The 20,445-nt window shown below is 40.8% G+C and overlaps 1 protein-coding gene across 1 annotated transcript; it reads left to right on the top strand.

Moving 5' to 3' along the window:
* The first annotated feature begins 969 nt into the window (after positions 1-969).
* On the top strand, positions 970-20,032 carry sox3 (SRY-box transcription factor 3). The gene is made up of 3 exons (XM_059346586.1): positions 970-1,137; positions 13,918-14,014; positions 18,221-20,032. Exon 3 carries the CDS (start codon positions 18,573-18,575, stop codon positions 19,473-19,475), a length of 903 nt encoding a protein of 300 aa, XP_059202569.1. The 5' UTR covers positions 970-1,137; positions 13,918-14,014; positions 18,221-18,572; the 3' UTR covers positions 19,476-20,032.
* The last annotated feature ends 413 nt before the right edge of the window (positions 20,033-20,445 follow it).

A 20,445-nucleotide genomic window follows, 5' to 3' on the forward strand; every position in this document is an offset into this window, starting at 1 on the left:
ACATTTTAAAAAATCTTAAAATACTTATATCAATTGTAATTAATTATAATGAGAAATAATGTAGAAAATCGTATTAAAATACCAAAGGAATGCAATGTTTATGCCATATTTATTCTTTAAACACAGACAGACAGACAGACAGATAGATAGATGTGATGGGTTTCTGTGGACCTGTGTGTGTCTCAGCTTTACCTGAATAAGTTGCAGGGGTTTTTCTGCCTTTAATCGACCATCGTGCAGACAACAGCGCGCACTTGATGTCCTCGGGCAGTGAGGATGTCTGTGCTCAAGGACGCTGTGGATAGCGAGTGCAATCAATGATCGGATTCACGGTGTTTGGTGGAGATGAGCAAGTTTTTTTTTTTACCTTCTTAGAGAAATATAGAGAAACTAACTTGGCTGTGGAGCACGTTGTGAGAAGTCTATTCAGCTCCATGCATCCATCATTACTGAATGTGACACTGTATCTCGTGTTATCCTGACTTTCTCATCATCTTAAAGTCTTTACCTGTAGCAAAAGGCATCTTTAAAGCATTTCAATTCAAAATACCAAAACTGTAACTAAAAGAAAAGTAATTTCAGCTGATTATAAATGTCTTTCAATCTATTTTTGTTCTGTTTAAAACCCACTATTTTAGAGTTGTTTAATCTTAGAGGACCATGAATAAAAGCTTTCTATTTTAATTTAATATATTATCATCTCACAACCACGTCAACTAAACAGAGTCAAGGGAAATGTCACCTTAAACCATTCAGTCATTAAAGTTTTAAAATGTAACTGCACAGATAGAAGTATTCACTTTTAATTAAGAAGACATATTCCTGTTAGTAAATCTCACCAAAACAAAAATACACTGCATATTGATTGTGAGCTGCGCCCACGCCTCGGCCTAAAGTGATGCATTTGTTGAGCCTTGGAACATTTTTTCTGTGTTTTTCTCTTGTTTGGCAAATTATCAGGCAGAGACGAGGGATTTCAAGGACGCGTGGACTTCAATTTAATCGAAGAGGCTGAGAGTGGAGTGGAAGAGTGACACACAGAGGAGAGAAGTTCATTATTCTGCTGAAAAGGAAACCAATGGCTTTCACAGTCACCATGGAAACCGGCCTTTCTTTTGCCGTCAGACCTATGATAAGGTACTTCACAGCATTAAGCACAATTATTGCAAGGTAAAAGGGGAAATATTGCTTTCCAATGCTAATAGATGTTAGATATTGATTGGCATGGTGATTCATATAGAAGTGTGCCCCAACTGTTTCACCTGCCCGACTCGCTGCGACCTTTAATGAAATTTGATGGAGGTGATGCTGGAGGGGCCTTTGTGGCGCCGCCGGCTTCAGCTGCTCTTGCATCTTTACTTTACCTGAAAAAAAAAAAACACTTTAGCAGTGACAGCAAGAAGATGAAGACAGATTCAGCAGTGAAACAGTGAGATGAAGCTAATAAACAGGGCCGATGTCGTTCACTTTTATATCTACATAACAATATAATAGACATTAGACATATAGACATGTATTATCAGATATAAGTCATGAGATGATATGACATTTTTTTATTGATTATCTTGGCTGAAATTATTGTGATTAATGATATTATCCTATATATATCCTATAATCATCAAAATATGCTTAAAACTCTTAAAATGGAACTAAAACATGCATCAATTTAGACACATTTTCAGTCAAATAAAACAATTTCTACTATTCTAACTATTTAAACTGCATGAAATGTGGCCCAAAAAAATGTTAGGGTCATAGAAAAAACAGTTTTAAACTGCAGTCAATTTGCCATCATCAGAGCAGCCAGACACTGATAGGAAGAGAGGGACCTCACTGCTTAGTATAGAGTTATAACTTTATGGCAATTTTTAAAAAAATCATGAAATCAAAGCAAGTGTAGTCTAGCAAGCTAGACTGCTTTTTCAAATCAGTTTTGATATTCATGATTATCCCAATAATGGAAATTCACCACGATCCCTTTATTTCTTTTAATCGCGATGTTGCATGGGCGGGAACTTAAACCCGGGACTTAAACCGGAAGACTGGTGTTCTGTTGTTGGAAGTTTTGTCCGGAATCACAATTCTTCTGGGCTACCCTGTTCTTTTGAGCTTAAACTTCACCAAAGTGTTATTTAAGTTTTTTAAAACACCAATTGTAACATGTTTACAACATATTGTGGTTGTCACATGTTTGCAGCATGTTTAAAGAAGCGGTCACCACGTGTCACAACGAGAACAGGTTGCAGCATTCAGACAATCCTGCTTAAGAACTGAAGAAATTCTGCATATCTGTAGTTTGCAGAAACTTGAAATGTTAACATTTATTCTAGCATCTTGGTTGATAAAATCATATGTCGACCAATACTCAATACCTCACTGCAGGCTATAGCATGTTTTCTGGTTATTAAATAGATAAATTGTCTATATTAAAGAACCACAAGGTAAAACCTATTTTTGTAGACTCCACAGATCATGTTAGCAAACTGCGCCTCTATGATTCACTCCCATGTGCTCCCAAGGATCAGAACCTAAATCTTCGCCTGTAAATATTTCCATAATGCAGTTTGGCTGCTGTTTTATTTGACGACATTGTGATATAAATGGTACAGAAAAATATATATCAATCAATCAAATTTTATTCAAGACTTAGGGTCCATAGGAGACAGATATTAAAAACAGGAACAATATAAATAAATAAATTAAACAGCAGACAACAAATGTGACAGAAACCAAAAAATACAAAAAGATGATCTTCAGACAGACCAAAATAAACTGTTACGCCAGTGTCTCCAATATACTGAGGAGAGGCGGGTGGAGCTAACCTGAGGATTAGTAAGAGCAACGATCACATTATTTTCAGACTGTACAAGGCGACTCATAAATTTATACATCAGATTACGTAAAAGCGCTTCACAAGTATAATTTTATCGACATTTTTATATTGAAGACAAAAAAACATGGTTGTGATTTTTTTTTTTTTGTCCAGAAAATGTGTTTCCAAGTCTGTTGTTGCAAAACATCTCATACCATAAATACTAAACACCCACTGCTTCCCATCATTAGCATGCCATTCTGTTGTTGGGTGACCCTGCTCACACTCTCACACAATGGCGGGTCGGCCTTGGCAGCAGCGAGGTCAGCGCCAAGCACAAGCCCAGGCCATGGGGGGTGGTTGGTTGGTGGCAGCCTGCTTAGTTGGTGCGGATGGAGGATTAGCATAGTGGAAAGCATGGGAGCTGATGTGTGTGTGTGTGTGTGTGTGTGTGTGAGTGAGTGGGGAGGGTTAGGGTGGTGGGGGGCAAATTGTTTTAACCCCTATTACAGCAACTGCATGGCGCTTCTCTTATCTAGGCCGCTGCAGCCACTCATTAATATTCCGTACATATGGCAGTGCTTTCTGTATCATTGTCTATTAATGGGAGGGATAATCGCTCATTCAATTATCAGGCAGTCAGCAAAAGACCAACGGTGCCTGCGCACCCCTGGTTCACACAGTGGCACAGCCCAAAACAGAGGTGTGCCAGTGAGAAGGTGAGAGCGATAGCGGGGGATTACAACATATTAGCTTCTTTAATAAATCAGGCGGAGGGAATAATGTGAAGCAAATAGGGATCTGTTGGCGAACAAGAAACATGCCTGAACTTTGCAGCAACAAAGCAGAGGAGGGCAGAATCTTAAACCTTCCTCCAGTTCAGCTTAAAAGTCACACATGCCTCTCACACATCAGCGCCACGGCCATGATCCATGTGACGGCTTCAGGGATGCTTTTAAACACCGAGGCGACTCCTGACCCCGTGGTCAGAAAAGGCCGCGGATGGCTGTGTGATAGACTCTGACGGCCACGCTGAATAAAGCTTGACCCCCGGTGTCTGCAGGCCAAAGATCTGTGAAGTGATCAAATGTAGCGTTCATCCCTGTTGATCTGTGCTTTGTGGCCTCAGGACCCCGCGCTGTGTGTCTCCCTGCTGCAGAGGCCACGGCCTGGATATGAGGGAGTCACTGATGATAGCGTGACCTCTGGCTGCTTTGACCTGAAGGGACCCTATCGAGTCGACACAAGCGCACGGGAGAAGGCAAGAGGGAGAGTTGAAATAAGGTTGTTTAGTGCACTGAGTTTCTTTACGAGGTGGGCCGGGAGATTGGGAGTGCAGAACTGTTGCAAGCGGGGGTGTTTTGGGGGAGTGTGAAAAAGATAGGAGGTGAAATGTTAACAAAATCTTATAAAATCCGTAGTTTGATAAATTTTCGCATTTTGAATGAACCGAAGGCGGCTGTGGTTGTGGAGGGCCTTTGTTGGAGGTCCCATTTTCTCTGGCAGAGCAGCACGCTCACAGGGTCAGCGAAGTTACGAAAGTAATTAAAGCTCGGTGATTCACTGCCTGCTGCAGAGAAAAGAAAGCAAGCTGTCATTCTGATTTAGAAAAATAAATTACAATTTTAATAATGGGGGAGGATGGGGGTGCGAGAACGTCTAGAGCCTCGGTGGGTTGGGGGGAGGCGGGGGTGGGCATGTTGGGTGGGAGGAGGGGTCGAGGGGGTTGCTGGCTGCCTACTTATCAATAGTTGCAATTTTTTGAAACCGCATCGGTAGTACATTGCGAGAGCACAAGTGCCCTTAAAAAAAGAAAACCCTGGAACATTAACATACTGATTTCATGCGCATGGCAAAGGGCCTGAGCCAATATCAGAGAGGACTCAGCAGTCCTATTGTCTGCTGGGACTCTGGTCCCCTCTGATATGAAAATTCAATTATTTTATAACTAGATCTGGCGCTGCGTTTTGACTGTCGACGGTAGCGCCTTGCCAGCTGCATCAGTGTGGGGGACCAGAGGCTCCTGATAGCGAGAGGGAGGCCTTTCAGACATTGACATGTTTTTGGGGGACAAGATTGCCTAAATGTGTTGCATTTAAGGACTGAAAGTTAATCTAATGCACCACCATTATCTCACTCAGGTAATTCCAATACCATCCTCAATCTATGTTTACGCTCATGCACGCACCCGCATACTCGCACATCCATTCATTCTTCAGCACTTTGAATCTGATTCCCAGGCTTTCTGCATCCAAACAGGTAATGTATTTATTTATTTTTCTGCCGTGCATATTCTCAGGCAGCTGGAAACTATATAAAATAGAAGTTGTTTTCTAAGAGACATCAGCAGTTTCTAGCTCCTAATTCTGTAGGAAGACACACAGGAAGACATACCCAATATGAAATAGTATTCAGTGTCAGAAATCAGTTTTCCAAGTACTTTATATACTTTTATTGCTGGGCACAAATAGTGCATACATACAATAGTTATACACAGTCACAAATATGGACACAGTTCCACCAAATGTTCACAAATATGTTCGGGATGCACGGTATATATCGTCACCAATACATTATCGGCGGATATTGGGACATTTTTAATTTTATTCCAATAATTTAATTATATTTGATTATCAGCTGATTGTATTAGACAAATTGTTTTGATTCATTGTATTTTTTTTCTTAAGTGCAGCATTTAAACACTAATGCAATAAGTGGCCTTGGTTTGTTAGCAGTTTAAAGTATTCATTACCTTAACATTATGTCAAAGTATTTAACTTGAATTCCTTGTCAAAATGCTCTTTAAAAGACAATGTGTGTTTTTGACGTGCTTTACTCATAAAAAAAGGAACATGTTTTGAGTAAGATTGGTTGTGTAGACACAACAGTAATTGATTAATAAATTCACATCTTTATTCACTACATCTTATTCTCATGTGTGCATAAACATACAGATTATGAATTTATTTTTAAGTGAAATTGGCAGTTAACTTATTGGCATTGGCCTTGAGAAGCAGTTCATTATCAGTATCTGTTGAAATAAAACACCACGTCTTTGTCTGAAAGAAGAAGATATGCCACTTTCTATAAGTGAACAGGTGGATTTGTTGTCGTATATTTTTTAAATATAGACTTCCCTCCATGTTAATGTCACATTCGCACAGACACCAAAACTTTTAGGTGTTATCCACATGGGCGCACAGTCTGGCCTATTTTCCGAGTTTAAGGGACAAATCCTTTCATTACCTCTGTGGCTCATTGTGTGTGTTCTGAGGGGGGTCTGTTAAGATTAGGGAACAGGAAGCAGCCCCCTGGTATGGCCCTCTCTACTCAGACCCCACTGTGTTGTGCTTATTAACCCAGCCTGGGAGAAGACGTACCTGCCTCCCCTCATTAGGCCGCGGTGGAGTACGCGCTCAGCCTGCAGAAGAATGGAGCATTAATTAGTATTCTCTGCAGGGGGAACTGCCATTAGCACTTAATTAGCAGTAAGAGTACCATTCAGTCGGCGGCCAGTTAGTGTCTAACACAATATGTTCTGTGTCTTTTCCCTGTGTGTCATGGTAAAACGCTGATGAAAGACCTTGTTGTTTGTGCATGTGTGTCGAGTAGTGCTGCATGTTCCCAATATTTGATTGAAAGTTTCTTTTTTTGTGCAGCTTATCAGACCCAAGACGTTTTGTTGTCTTTATTTCTGCAGCTTTTTTTATTTCAATGCATCCAGAAGAGTTTTAAAAGCTGGTTTTAAGGCACAGATTCAGCTCTGTGTGCTGCCTTCTCGCTGCTGTTGACCTCCATGAGGGCAAATGCTGTATTCCCATCTGCCCGCACAGCTCGGCCCGGGGTGGTAAAGTGGGTGATTAGGGGATTGGGGTCAACTTTTCCCATTGGACTCAGGGAAGTTCCTTTGATCTGCTGAGTAGGCATTCTTCTCTCTTTTCTCTGTGTTCTCTGTCCAGCACCGTCACCACAGAGGAGGACAAGGGAGGCTGTTAACCCACCTCGGTCCACTCCTCGGCCTCGCCGGTCCTCGATCTCCCCCTTGCACTCTCTCCACCTCCACCTCCTCCTCCTTCCTCCACCAACAGCTTTTGGCCGATGGTGGCGGTAGTACCTTTCACTTCCCGAAATCTGAGAGGCGGAGAGCTGTCATTTGCCAATTTGGCCTGAATGGGGCAGACAGCGGATTGAATGTCGTTTTCCCACCAGGCTGCACCATCCAGAGCAGCAGGGGAGGGAGGTGGCTACAGGGAGCGGGGTGTAATGCTAGAGTAAAATTAGAGCTTTGATGGCAGCTAATAGTGTGTGATGGGTGGCGCTGACGTGGATTTCCAGTAAAGACGCCACAGGTCCCCCCCCCCTCTCCCTCTCTCTCTCTCTCTCTCTCTCCCTCTCCCTCTCTCTCTCTCTCTCTTTCTCTGACTCTCTCCATCCTGCAGCCAAGCACTGACACACCTATAAGATTATGTGGGCCCTGCCTTCTTTCTCAGAGCTGTAATTTCTCTCTGCTCAGTGTAATTATACATCTCCAACTCCAAGCCTGCCCATGTCAAAGGGCCAGGCCGCTCCTGTTTCTCCCAGCGCCTTTACTTCTTCTCACATACACAGATCAGGCTTTGAGGAAGCGAGGACACTGCGGAACAACACTCGCAGATTTTGTTACTCAAGTCCTCCAGTTTGTGACGCTGTGGTCGTGTTTGAGGTGAAATAATTACTCATGTTTTGTTTTGGGGTGATGGAGAGACTGAGCTCTGTTCCGCAGCTCAAAAGACATACTTCATGTTGTTTTATCAGCTTTATCCTTCAGGTGTTTCTTATTTGTATCTATTTTATATAATATATTTGAGCTCATAACATGTTTCACTAGTCATCAACAGAAAGTGGTGCATAACTTTGTGAGACATTGTGTCAGCCCCGCTATAACACATAATCAAATGCAAAGAATCTTCTTCAGCACTATATTTGTGTTGTTGTTGTTGACAAAATTATTTTACCAAATACCGAATAAGTCAATTTGGATTTCTGTTATCAGAGTTTTAACAGGTTGTTGATGAGAGGTTTGACAGCAAAGTAGTCTTTTCTGTATGAGTCTAATCTAGTGCTGCAATTTATGATTGTTTTCATTGTCAATTAATCTACTGATTTATATTCTTGATTGTTTTGTCTATAAAATGTCAGAAAAAAAAGAGAAAAAAAGTCCATCCCATTTTCTTGTTAATGTTTATAAATGCCTTATTTTGTCAGTCCAAAACCCAAATAGGTTCAGTTCAAGCAGAAAATCTAAACATTTGAGAGGCTGAAAACAGCATTTTCAGATATATTTACAGGAGAAATTGCTTTAACGATTAATCAATGATCAAAATAGTTGGCAATCATTTTTTCATTGATCAAGAAGCTGATTAGTCGACCTCCACTGTAATGTAATCTGTGTCTGATGCATCCGTGAATGAGTTTTTGGCAAGCGCAATGTATATTATGGTCCTATCTGTATTTTGTCATCAAATGTGCAAGCTTGGTTTTTGGCAGGGGGAAGACAAAAAATAAATACTTTAAGGAGGAAAAAAGTTATTTTTTTGCAGCATTGCATTGAGGCATATGAGAACACTGAGTAAGCAAAGTTGATATAGACAGAATTAAAAAAATTGATTTATAATTTGAGTAATTTACCAAATAATAAAAAGGTTCAGCATCTCAAGAGGAGGATTTGCAATTTATCATTGTAAACTGAAGCCCTGTGGGGTTTTTATTGGCCATTTGTTGCCTTTGTTGCATTAGATGTAGTGCTGCTGGTTTATTAGATTAAATTACTAGAATATGAAGTAGATTTTAGTTACTTTGAGTTTACAGTAGTGTGATCTGTTACTAAATGAGGGAAGGGTTTGTGTTGTGCTGGATGGGAAGGGTCTCAGGTATTACAGCTGTTTCCTTCAGGGCTTTTAAAATCCACATAAGTCATTCCCACCCTGCTTCCTGCTGAGAGACACGAGGATGCATGAAACACAATACTGGGAGCTGCCTCAGGGCCACCACACACACACACACACACACACCACACCACACACACCACACACACCCCACATACACTACATGAGATGTTTTGATAGCTTCTGAGGCACGAGCGGCCCTGTGATGCTCTGACATATGGAGGCTTAAAGGCTTCTTAAATATCCATATCAATCTGCACGCTTGTCAGCTTGACAATGACAGAAACTGAACACCATTAGTGGTGTCGGGCAGTATCGTCCTCATCTGTGCAACATTAGAGGAATAGATGGCCCTGTGGAAGACATTCCTCTGGATGTTAGCCGAGCCAAAACACAGAGAGTGAATCATAGTAATATTTAGCTACTGGGCTTGACACATGTCCTCTCAGATATATTTTGGTACAACTCTATATGTTGGAACAACTCTATATGTTGGGGCATCCTTGTTTGGTTCCAGAGTCAGAAATCTAATATCCTGTTTTAAAACGGATCTGATTGCATTGATGTCATTGTTTCGCCACGTCTTGGTAATGTGTATATGCTTGTGACCGTGTGAGGTGATTGTCCTCTTCCTGCTGCACAGAAAGCATTGTACTCTGCTCTCGCGGGATGGGAGATGTTTTGTTTTTTGAGCTCTTTCACACCAGCTCTCCCTCTCTTTTTTTTTTTTTTAACACAATAGCCCTCTCTCCTCTCACCCAGCGTGGCAACCCTTTCAAACGGGAAGCTCCAGGTCAGTTTCCCTTGCCAAGTTTTGCAGCCTGCCATGTTGTCTATTCTGCTCAGCTATTTAAAAAATGTTGAATATCAACAATGGCTTTCACTGGTGCATTGTCAACTTTTGTATGAAGCAATCTTGGCTGAATGAGATGGGTCCCAGAGCAGGGAGAGCTCAGCTGCAGTGTGCACTACCACACCAGTGACTGCCCGGCTCTCTCTTGCTCTTTATATTTCTCTTCAGCTCTGGGAGCTGCCATGGTGCTGGTGGTGCCGTCTGAATGGCCCTGCTTGGAGTCTGGGCTGAGGCTCTGGGCTCGTGGACGACCCTGCTATCTTCCAGTGGCCGGTCCTGCTCCTGGCCCTGCTGACAGCCAGCTGTTGAAGGTGTGTCTAACAGAGAGATTGGGAAGCGGCAGCAGCAGCAGCAGCCTTGGGACCAGTCAGACCTTGGTGAGTGTCCTCAATTTTCTGGCCAGAGTGGGAGGAGGTTAGTAGTAAAGAGAGGAGAGGAGAGAAGAGGGAGGGGGCGTTTAGGGAGATGGTGCAGGGAGCTCTGTGTTTACTGTCTCTGTCCATGTGTTTGTTTGTTAAGACTGTCAGACTTTACCTGCGGAAATCATTTCTTTTTAAATACATGTGAGGTCACCTTTTGGTTTAGATGTCATTCTGATCGGAAGACTTAAAAAAAGACAACAGAACAGATGAAGTTTGAGAATAATAACTTGTGTAAACTGCCACAAGTCTTCTGGCCTGTTGCAAAAATACTGACACACTCAGAAAGCCCGACCTCTTTTATTTGCTATATATAAGGGCATACACCAGACACTTTAACAATGTTCGAATCCCCCTACAATCAAAGGTTTGTCCCCCCCGGCCGGTCTGATATGCACACTGGATGCATTTGCAACTTTCTGCTGAGCTGCGTGTGTTTGCACAAGCATGCACATCTATGTTTGTGCAAATGAAGAGAAAGATGAGAGCAAGAATGAGAGCTTGCTTGCAGATAATAGTAGCTTAGGCTCTTTGTCCTGCTGTCAGCCAGGACAGGAGCGAGGCTGGAAATCGCTCCAATGCAGCGGCAACATCTTGTATGTTTCATTGACATATCAGTCTATGGGGCAATGAGCCATCGCCTCTGCACTCCTCGGCTTTCTGTGTGTGTGTGTGTGTGTGTGTTGTGGTGTGTGTGGTGTGTGTGTGTTTGTGTGTGTGTGTGTGTGTCTCTTTGTTAACTGTGTTAGTGAAAAGTTGATATAAGCAAAACGTAAAAGTACATAAGAGCACGGCAGTCAATGGAGCTGCTGGGAACTTAAGCAAACGCTCTCAGTTTAGCAGTTACATTATATCAATAATGATTTTAACTGTTATTTTTAATGCGTTCATGTCTTCTTTTCTTTAAAAAAAATCTTTTGTACACTATATTCGGAGGGTACAGCAAGAAACAAGAAAGGTTAACAACAACCATAGAAATATAGAATAGGAGTCTCACAATATCAGATTTTCACAACATGATTATCAATCCACAATAACGATATCTCAATATTTATATATATTTTTAAAAATGCTGTCAGTCAAATTAATCTCTTAATTTAATTTTTTGGGTGTTTTGTCCCTGTTTTGGCATGTAAATGTAAAAACCAAAATGAAAGAAAAATTAAGAAGTGCAAAAAATTTAAGAGCCATTTAATTATTTACACTAGATAAATAGATATGTGTATAATTAACACAATATACATTTTTATTTCTTTCAATATCATGGTTATCGTCAATACTGGTATGTCTAAGCCTCTATTATAGGTCGAGTGTCTAGGTCAGTCATTAGAAATGTAAATATTTAGAAAATATCAACTCCAGCATGTAATTTGATGATATTTGGATTTGTTTGTCACACTGGAAAGCAAATGTTTAATGTTGATTATTTATCCTAAACTGACTCTTTACTCTTTTTTACATACTCTTTTTTTTCATCATTTAGTCATAGCTTCTTTATCTAATAATTAATACTGTAAAAAAAAAAAATTCTGAAGTGATCGGGACTTGCCTTGCCTTGTTCAAACACTCACCTGAAAGCTCTCTCAGTCCCAGTAAACAGAGTGGAGACTCCCCACCTTGTCGAGGACCTGTGCTGTCCTCTGTCTCACCTCCTCTGAGCTCAACCCAACGCAAGGTGACCAAATTCATCTCGGACCAGCCCATCCATTATCTTGTCAACACAGTCGGCTCCCCACCTTAGTTTGCTCTTCTCCCTGAAGACTCACTCTAATGAAATAGGCAATAATCACCGCACTCATCTCGTCATGCTCAAGGTAATTAATATATTTAGAGGGCGATGGCTAACTCTTAATTAAATTATGCCTCGTTTAATGAGACCTTGACTGGGACTAAATTTATGACCACTATCTGCTTTATCAAGTGCTCTGCACGCAACAAAGATTTGTCATTTTCTCCCAAATCGCAGCCAGATTAAACACAATGGTACTCATGATTTATATATCAATTTATGCTTGTTTGTTTCTTTATTTAAGATTTAATAAATTACCTCTTATAATTACCTAACCTAGTTTTGGCTTCTTAAAAGCCCCAATTTCTGCAATTAATGCTGGGCGCCGTATCGCTGTTACATATTCATTTTGGAGGAGAATACAGATAACAACTTCGTGGCATTAATCATGTTACAAAATTGGGTGTATTTAATTAATTAAAGTTACACTGCAAATTAATTGCGCATTCTCACAATATTATCTTAAGCTAATGAAGGCTCGACAAAGAGACTGTTTCATTTTTTAAAAAGAGTCTAGATTAGTGGGATCTCAATTATGCCTAAAACAAAAGAGGGCTGCTTGCTTGGGCATGGCGCAAAGCAAAAAGTGGCGATTCAGCACTTTCTACCAAACAAAAAACGGAGAAAGTTTCCATTGTTTTTGGAAAAACTGAACATGGCAATGATTCAAAAGATACATGGAAAATAATGAGTGCTGTAATTAGCCAGTCATGCAATAACAGTATTTAAAATGATCATCATATAGAGGTGCTTGATAATGCCATTCACAGACAGCAGGCATCTGCTTGCTGACAGACTATCATAACTTTAACACTGCTGCACAAAAAGCATCCGGAGGCCTAATTTTAAACCGCGTTCTCTTTTGTTGCACGTTTGCAGCATTTGGTATTATTCAGAAAAGCATCTCGTTTTTGAAAACCGCCGCACGGCAAATCCTTGAAAAACCCAGCAAATGAGTTGTAATACGATGTCTCTATAGGATAAATGAAGATTGCACAGATTAGAGGTTCAAGTGTGAGCTGAGGAAGTTTAGGCAGCACACTTTGTTCCTGAGCAAACACTGGAGTGATCATGTTGCGCTCTAGATGGCTTAATCTAGCCTCGCTCAGTGGCTCAGAAGCAAAACCATATTTATTGAAATTTTCTGCCTAATTTAAACTGAATTGAAATTAGCTTTGAATGGATAAGAGCTTATAATTCACAGTAATTTAGTATTTTATTTTTCATTTAACGCGTCATATACCAAATGTTTTAATATGAGTGTTCCTCCTAATCTGCTAAGTAAACGTAAAGAGTCTTTGTCTGAGAAATGACTTGGAGGAGCTAATAATCATTGTGTATCCATTTTAAAATGCTTCCGGTGGTGTCCTCTCCCTGTGATAGAATTCCATTTGCTTCTAGCTTCATTAGTCAATAACCACAGCAAAAAATGCTGGTGTCAATTATGGGAACTCCAAGGGTCAGTGAGTATATGAATTTTTAACTGCACGCTGCTGCACAAGATTATATTAAGTGGTCTTGTAACAATGATTAACCCCGGCTGTGTGCGTGAGCAATTCTGCATGCACTTCTGTGTTGAGCACACTTGATAAAATATGTTTGAAATGTGCATCCCCTAAACGATAAGCGGCTACAACCCCAAAGAGGTGCTGAAGTGAGAAACTATTCCCCTTGGCTAAGTGAGACGGAGCAGAGTGTTGGGTGGTCACGCCTTGTCTGCTCATGACAGTGGCGGGTTAAAGAGATTACACTGGGTCTGTGTCAGCAGCCTTGGCCTCGCTCACACAGGAACATAATGAGGAAGGACATGCTTGGCCTGCCGGGGAGAAAAAGAGGCGAAAGTTTTGAAGCATTCTTCGCAGGCAGCTACAGGAGGCAAAACAGCTTTTTTGCATGTTGTTTTACAAGCCGAGGTCAATAAGTAAGACATTCCGCAGAGCTGGTGACCACGCAGGCTTCACTCCCAACACCACCACAGGGAAAAACTGCAAGAATGCATCGTTCTCCATTAGTCCTCCTGCAACACTCCACTAAAGCTCTCTTGAAAATCGATGCATCTGTCCTCTGTGTGTGTGTGTGTGTGTGTACGTGTGTGTGTGTGTGTTGTGCTTCTTTTCAAGGTTTGAGTGACAGTCCCTCCACCACCTAATGACTGAACTTAGAGACGCTTTCAGACGCAGTGAGACATGATCGTCCGGTGTTGCATCCCAACGTTTGGTGAGTTTATTCATTTGCCTGCTGCATCCCTTCCCACCCACTCTCTCTCTCTCTTTCTCTCTCTCCCTCTCTCTCTCTCTCTCTCTCATGATGACTTAAGCTCCATATAAAGCCACTCTTATGTGGAACAATCAGGGGAAAAAGTAATGATATGGAGCAAGAGATTCCCATTTCTCTTGAAGATCAGTACCTGGCCTTCGTTTAATTATCTGTCCTGATGCCCACACAGTAACTGTCAGCAGGCAGTGAACACACAGAAGAGTCTAAACACAATCTTCAACAAATCATGCCGTCCTTTATTCAGACCAAATGTGCATTCTATAATATTAATATTCAATTCTTCAACATATTGAAAATGAGGCTGAAAACAATCTTTCTTCACTTATTTTACTTTGTTGTTTGCTTCTCAAAGAGATTTTTTCGCACTCCCTGAAGAGAAGATTTCTATCATACAGACAAAAATATTCCCATATTATTAATTTACATAAAATAAAGTGTTTTATTTTATTTTTATTTTTTCAAAATTAACAAAGGCTCACGAGAGGTGAAGCTCAGATTTGCCCTTTAGAGCCTCTAAAATAGTATTAATAAATAATAAAAAATTAGGTTTTTATGATACCTGTTGCTAGACTAGCTTATAATATTAATGCCTACATTTTCAAAAGCAGCATCCAGTAATAAATATGCATTTTGCAGAAGCCTTTAGATTTATTATTAGACTCTTCTGCAATAATTCCCTGATATAAATTAACACAGAGTTAGTAAAATGAGTTAATATCAGTTCAAATGGTTTGTTAAAAACACACACAAAAGAAAAAAACCTAAGATGTGACAGAGTATAAATGTTTCCTCAGCCATGACTCTGCATTACACACAGACATTAAACATTTTAAGCTATTTTTGTTAAGTATTTTTTGTCTCCTGTGGGTCAGATAAGTCACATTAGCATCAGGAATACTATCCCTGCTTTGTGGAATAAAGAGGTGATAATAGCATCACTTTTATTCCTCTAAATGACCCGTGAATATTATTTTACCTGTGTTGAACTGGGAGGACGCAGCCATTCACGCCGGCACAATGGGAACAGCAGACCGTGCGTAAATTGCATCTTCATTTGCATTCCTGGTCCAAAAATCATGCAAATCTTAATGAGACAGTCTCCATTGTGGCTGTAATTGAAAACCCATTCTTTGTTAATTACTGTTTCTCAAAGGCCTTGTCCGCAGTCACTGGGCTGAAACAAAAAAAGTTATTGATTCTGGAGGTCGTGGGGTTTAAAATGGACACGGGTAATAATGTTGTTTATTGTGGCTTTGAGATGCGATTTTCGATTATTAAACAATATCTGCGCCCTGTTTGGGAATTGTCAAATGTGAGATTTAAAAAAAACACGCTATAACAATAAAAAAGCAATAAAAAGGCAATAAATGACGCGCTATTATCAGTGACTTATTTGCAGCTGAATGGCAGACATGCAGCCTGTGTCGTGTCGTATAATATTAAAGTTGAGCGCATTTTGTCCGTCATTAATTCAGACTGTCTGGCCATAAAGCTCCATTGACAGCCGAGCAAAGAATGCAGAGAACTCAAAGGTGGGATTAATGTGGTTTTGTGTCGACCTCAATGGATTTTAATTCCCTTAAAGCTCTCTGCAAATATAACTTTAACATTTTTGTTTGTTTTATTTTGAAGGCCCAAAGGCCACAGTTAGACCCTTTCTTTAAGAAAACTTTTATTTTCTAGGATTCGTGTCAAATTTAACCGCCATATTGTGCTTTTTATAAACATAGATGTGACATTTAAACATGTAATTATCCGATGTGTCTTTTAATTTAACGAAAATTAGTAAAATCCAGTTAATTTCTCATCTGAAATCGGTGCTTTTAGATCAAACTTACGCACAAATTCATGCATTTTTTTCTAACTATGAAATGATCTATGGATCTGTTTGCATGCAGGATATATCCTCCCATCAGGACATGCACATATTTCCCAACATTCAACAGTGGGACCCTGCAGCCGCGCGCCCCTGAGAGCCCCTTTGGGCAGCCTGAATCAGAGCAGACTGTGCTGGTGGTCCTAGCTTCCTTAATTAGGAAATTAGCTGCACAGAGGCCCTCATTACCAAACTCCGGGTTACTCTCTCTCTTTCTCTCTGTCCATCTCTCTCTCTCTCTCTGCTACCGGTCCATTTCCATAAGAAGATTACAAGCGGATCAGTATTGAGATGTGCCCAGATAAACAAATAACTGCTCCCTGAGAATAGATGGCTGCTAATTGGACGTTAGTTTTATTGCTCTTGCTGTGTTTGTAACGCCCCATTGAACGCGAAAATTAAATTCATGAAGTGATGTCTTCTTTCAGCTGATTTACTTCAACTATATGGCTCAGGGACCTTCGGCTTCCTCAAAGATAACACTTAATTTGTGCACCATCTTATTTTAATTGTTTTTTGTTGTTGTTGTTGTTGTTTTTTATTTTTACTGTTTTGGGTCATAATATAACTTTTATAAATAGATGGCAAAAGCAAATTAAATTTAATATATTTTATTGTTAACAAAATTCGGGTTTTGACATTTTCTTAGTTTTATTTTGAAAAAGAAAACTTTCCATCGTTATTGAGGAAAAATGACTGACGCGTTGTTATATCCTATTAACTCATATTTTAATAGAAGCTGCTCATTAAATTAGATCTGATATTGAGTTTCAGGTAAATAATTAACTTGTTTTGCATTCTCGTATTTTTTTCTCCACACCGGTGGCAAATTAAAAACATTAAAAAAATAAAAGCCTGCGCTCCTTCTACCCGGCTTGCATGTTTAAACTGCATAAGACGCACGCACTTTTTTAGGCTTTAAAGCTGCGGGAGGTGAAACGCTCGAACATGCACATATGAGAATGAGCCTGCATGTAAATACTGAGGTGTTAATAGTCGTTTCGATGGCCGATCCGCTCATCATCATTAGCAGGTGTGAGCTCTGCTGTCGGACGATCGGTTTCTGCTCGTTTGTAAGGAGACACATGCAAATGCAGCTCCACTCCAGCAGCAATCATTTTAATAACCATTAACACCACACAGAGAAAACAAGTCAGCAAACAGGGGCAGCGAGCTGTCTGTCTCCCTGTCTGTCTGTGTGTTAATGCAGAGTCCCAAACTAAAGTTTCTCTGTGGGACTACAGAGATGTCCTGTCCCCTCCACAAGAGGTCGTTGATGTATTAAAGTTTTGCATTGTGGCTCCGTTAATACCGCTGCACACATCCACATTGGCGTAATCTGCAGCTCGTTTAATTTCACACGTTCACTGTCCTGTTTGCTGCCTATTTTGGTTAAAAGCTCCTGGTGTTATTTATTATTATATTGATTTATTAATTAATTTAAAAAAACAAGATTTGTTTTACCAGTATAGTCATCAGCCTTATGTTTTATTTCAATGCATTTACAATTACAAATTATTCCTCCAGAGGAGTTGTATTATATTGGAAGGAAATCAAATGATTTAATTCCCTCTGAAGGTTAGTTGCTTGAAGATTCATCCATTCAGCGCAGTAGAAGTCTGTAAAACTATTTAGGAAAAAAAACTTCTGAGCAGGTGGTCAAAATGAGTTCTTATGGAACATTTCAAGGCAATCTGTTTTTTGTTACTTTTACAAATGAATCTATTGGGGTTTTTTTGGACCATTGAAATCCCCCGAATAATATTTTTTCATGCTGACAAAATACATTTTTTGAAATTGTGATTAAAGCAACAAAAGCGTGTTTGACAGCAGGTGGAGATGAAAGGATTTTTTGAATGCTAGGGGCACATTTTATTCCAATATTTCACTTTTTACTTGAAGTATTTGCACCCATGTTAGGTGGGTTTCTGCCTGTTGGGATTTGCCTCTAATTAATTTAATAGAGACACTGATCCCTTGAGACTTGTGTTTCCCTGCAGCAAATACTCCATAAACTGCTGTTCGTTTTATATAAGGGATAGTACTGTCTGTAAAACTTTTTTTTTTTACGTTTGACTTTTTCAGTTTTATTCAAATGAGTCCCACATTTACAAACAACCCCATTTCGGATGTATGTTCTGTTCGATAATAGAAACAATTCCGTTCACTTCTCCTCTCCTCTCACATGATAAAGGTTGTAAATGTGTAACATTTTGCGCTCAGGTTGTTGAAAAACTTTACCTCTCCTCCTCCTCTGAACCAAAACACAGCGCTGCGTGCTCCGGTTGGTTACGCGGTGGATACGGGAGCTGCGCGCTGATTGGTTGCCCGGCCCTCATTGTCACGCTGTCAATCCGCATCACATGGTCCGGCCACTAGGCCTATTAACAGATGAGCTTGGCGAAGTTTACAGACTTCTGTTTCAGAGCCGTGGGGGACAGAGCAGCTTTGAGCGGAGAGAAACCAGAAGCACCTGCAGAAACAGTTTGCCTCTTTGGGCAAGTTTTTTTTTCCCCATCTTCTTATGAGACTGGTCAGTACCTCTACCTCTTTGACTTTTGGTGCTGTTTTGTGAACTTTTTTTTTTATGTGCCTGTGAGTGAACACTAAAAAGCCGCCTGAATGTATAACATGATGGAAACCGAGCTCAAGACCCCGCTCCCGCAGTCCAACTCGGGCTCGGCGCCGGGCGCAAAGAACAACAGTGCCAGCGACCAGGAGCGGGTGAAGCGGCCGATGAACGCCTTCATGGTGTGGTCCCGGGGGCAGCGGAGGAAGATGGCTCAAGAGAACCCCAAAATGCACAACTCTGAGATCAGCAAGCGGCTCGGTGCGGACTGGAAACTTCTGACCGACGCTGAAAAGAGGCCGTTCATCGACGAGGCCAAGCGTCTGCGCGCTATGCACATGAAGGAGCACCCGGATTATAAATACCGTCCCCGCAGGAAGACCAAGACCTTGCTCAAGAAAGACAAGTACTCTTTGCCAGGGGGGCTGCTGGCGCCAGGCGCCAACGCCGTCAACAACTCTGTGTCTGTGGGGCAGCGGATGGACGGTTACGCGCACATGAACGGATGGACGAACAGCGCGTACTCCCTCATGCAGGACCAGTTGGCGTACCCTCAGCATCACAGCATGAACAGCCCCCAGATCCAGCAAATGCACCGGTACGAGATGGCGGGGCTCCAGTACCCGATGATGTCCTCGGCGCAGACCTACATGAACGCGGCGTCCACTTACAGCATGTCTCCGGCGTACACACAGCAGAGCAGCAGCGCCATGGGACTCAGCTCCATGGCGTCCGTGTGCAAGACCGAGCCGAGCTCACCGCCGCCGGCCATCACGTCCCACTCTCAGCGGGCGTGTTTGGGGGACCTGAGGGATATGATAAGCATGTACCTGCCTCCCGGCGGGGAGAGCGCGGAGCACAGCTCTCTGCAGAGCAGCCGGTTACACAGCGTCCATCCGCACTATCAGAGCGCAGGGACTGGCGTCAATGGCACGCTACCTCTCACCCACATCTGAGAGACACTAAAGACTTTTAAAAAGTACTCGGATACTTGAACTTTTTGGTTGCTAAAGAAAAAAAACAATTTTATCTCATGAGTTGTCCATTTTTAAATGAATTTAAAATGGAAACTGAACGTTGAGCCCATCAGAGTAAAAATTGCATTGCAAAGAGGCTTTTTATCACAAGTATAAGCAATCAACTAGAAGAATTGGACTTCTATATTTTAATGAATGCCATATTTTCTCTCTATGAAAAGGCATGTGGCCTCATTCAGAGAGGCTGGTGTGTTTCAGAACAGCTGGATGGAAAAGTTGCTTCATAAATGTTTACACTTAATTTGTAGAATGTCAGTTGTCTCGACTGTGTCCAAATTTTGTAGTCTCTTTTTATTTCTCCCCTCCTCCTCACGACCTATAGGTTAAAATGAAATGTTAAGACTGTGCGGGTCGCAAACGCAAGTTTTATTTATAGTAAGATTTTTTGTTCTTTTTTTTAGCTTGTGAACCCGATGTTTTGTCACGTGAAAAAAATGTTTAAATTTTTGTTTTTGTAAAATGTTATTTTCTGTGATGGTTTTGACAGTGTCATGTTTACTCATTATCCTGAACGAAAAGGTTTATTTAAACTGACGTTTCTACATATTTTAAGACCATCCTCTATTCTTAAATGCTGAATAAATTTGTACAAAACAAGATTCATGACTCTGTCTTTTGTGAAAATGTGAAATATGACTCTGGTTGTTTGAACAGTAAATTGGTTATTTTGAAGATCTTCAAACACACAGAATGGCAATCTGTTTATTTCACAATGATAATCCTGTAAAGGTCAAATAATTTATCATGTTTGCTTAAAACATTTATTTTATTTTATCAAGAAAAATACAAGTATCGTGATATTGTCACTTTGCTAACATATGAAATGTTTTTCCATGGAGAACATACAAATAATTGTAGTATTTGTTTTTTAAACAAAGGTGAAATAATT

Source organism: Centropristis striata, chromosome 12 (assembly GCF_030273125.1).
Source record: "Centropristis striata isolate RG_2023a ecotype Rhode Island chromosome 12, C.striata_1.0, whole genome shotgun sequence".
NCBI lineage: Eukaryota > Metazoa > Chordata > Actinopteri > Perciformes > Serranidae > Centropristis > Centropristis striata.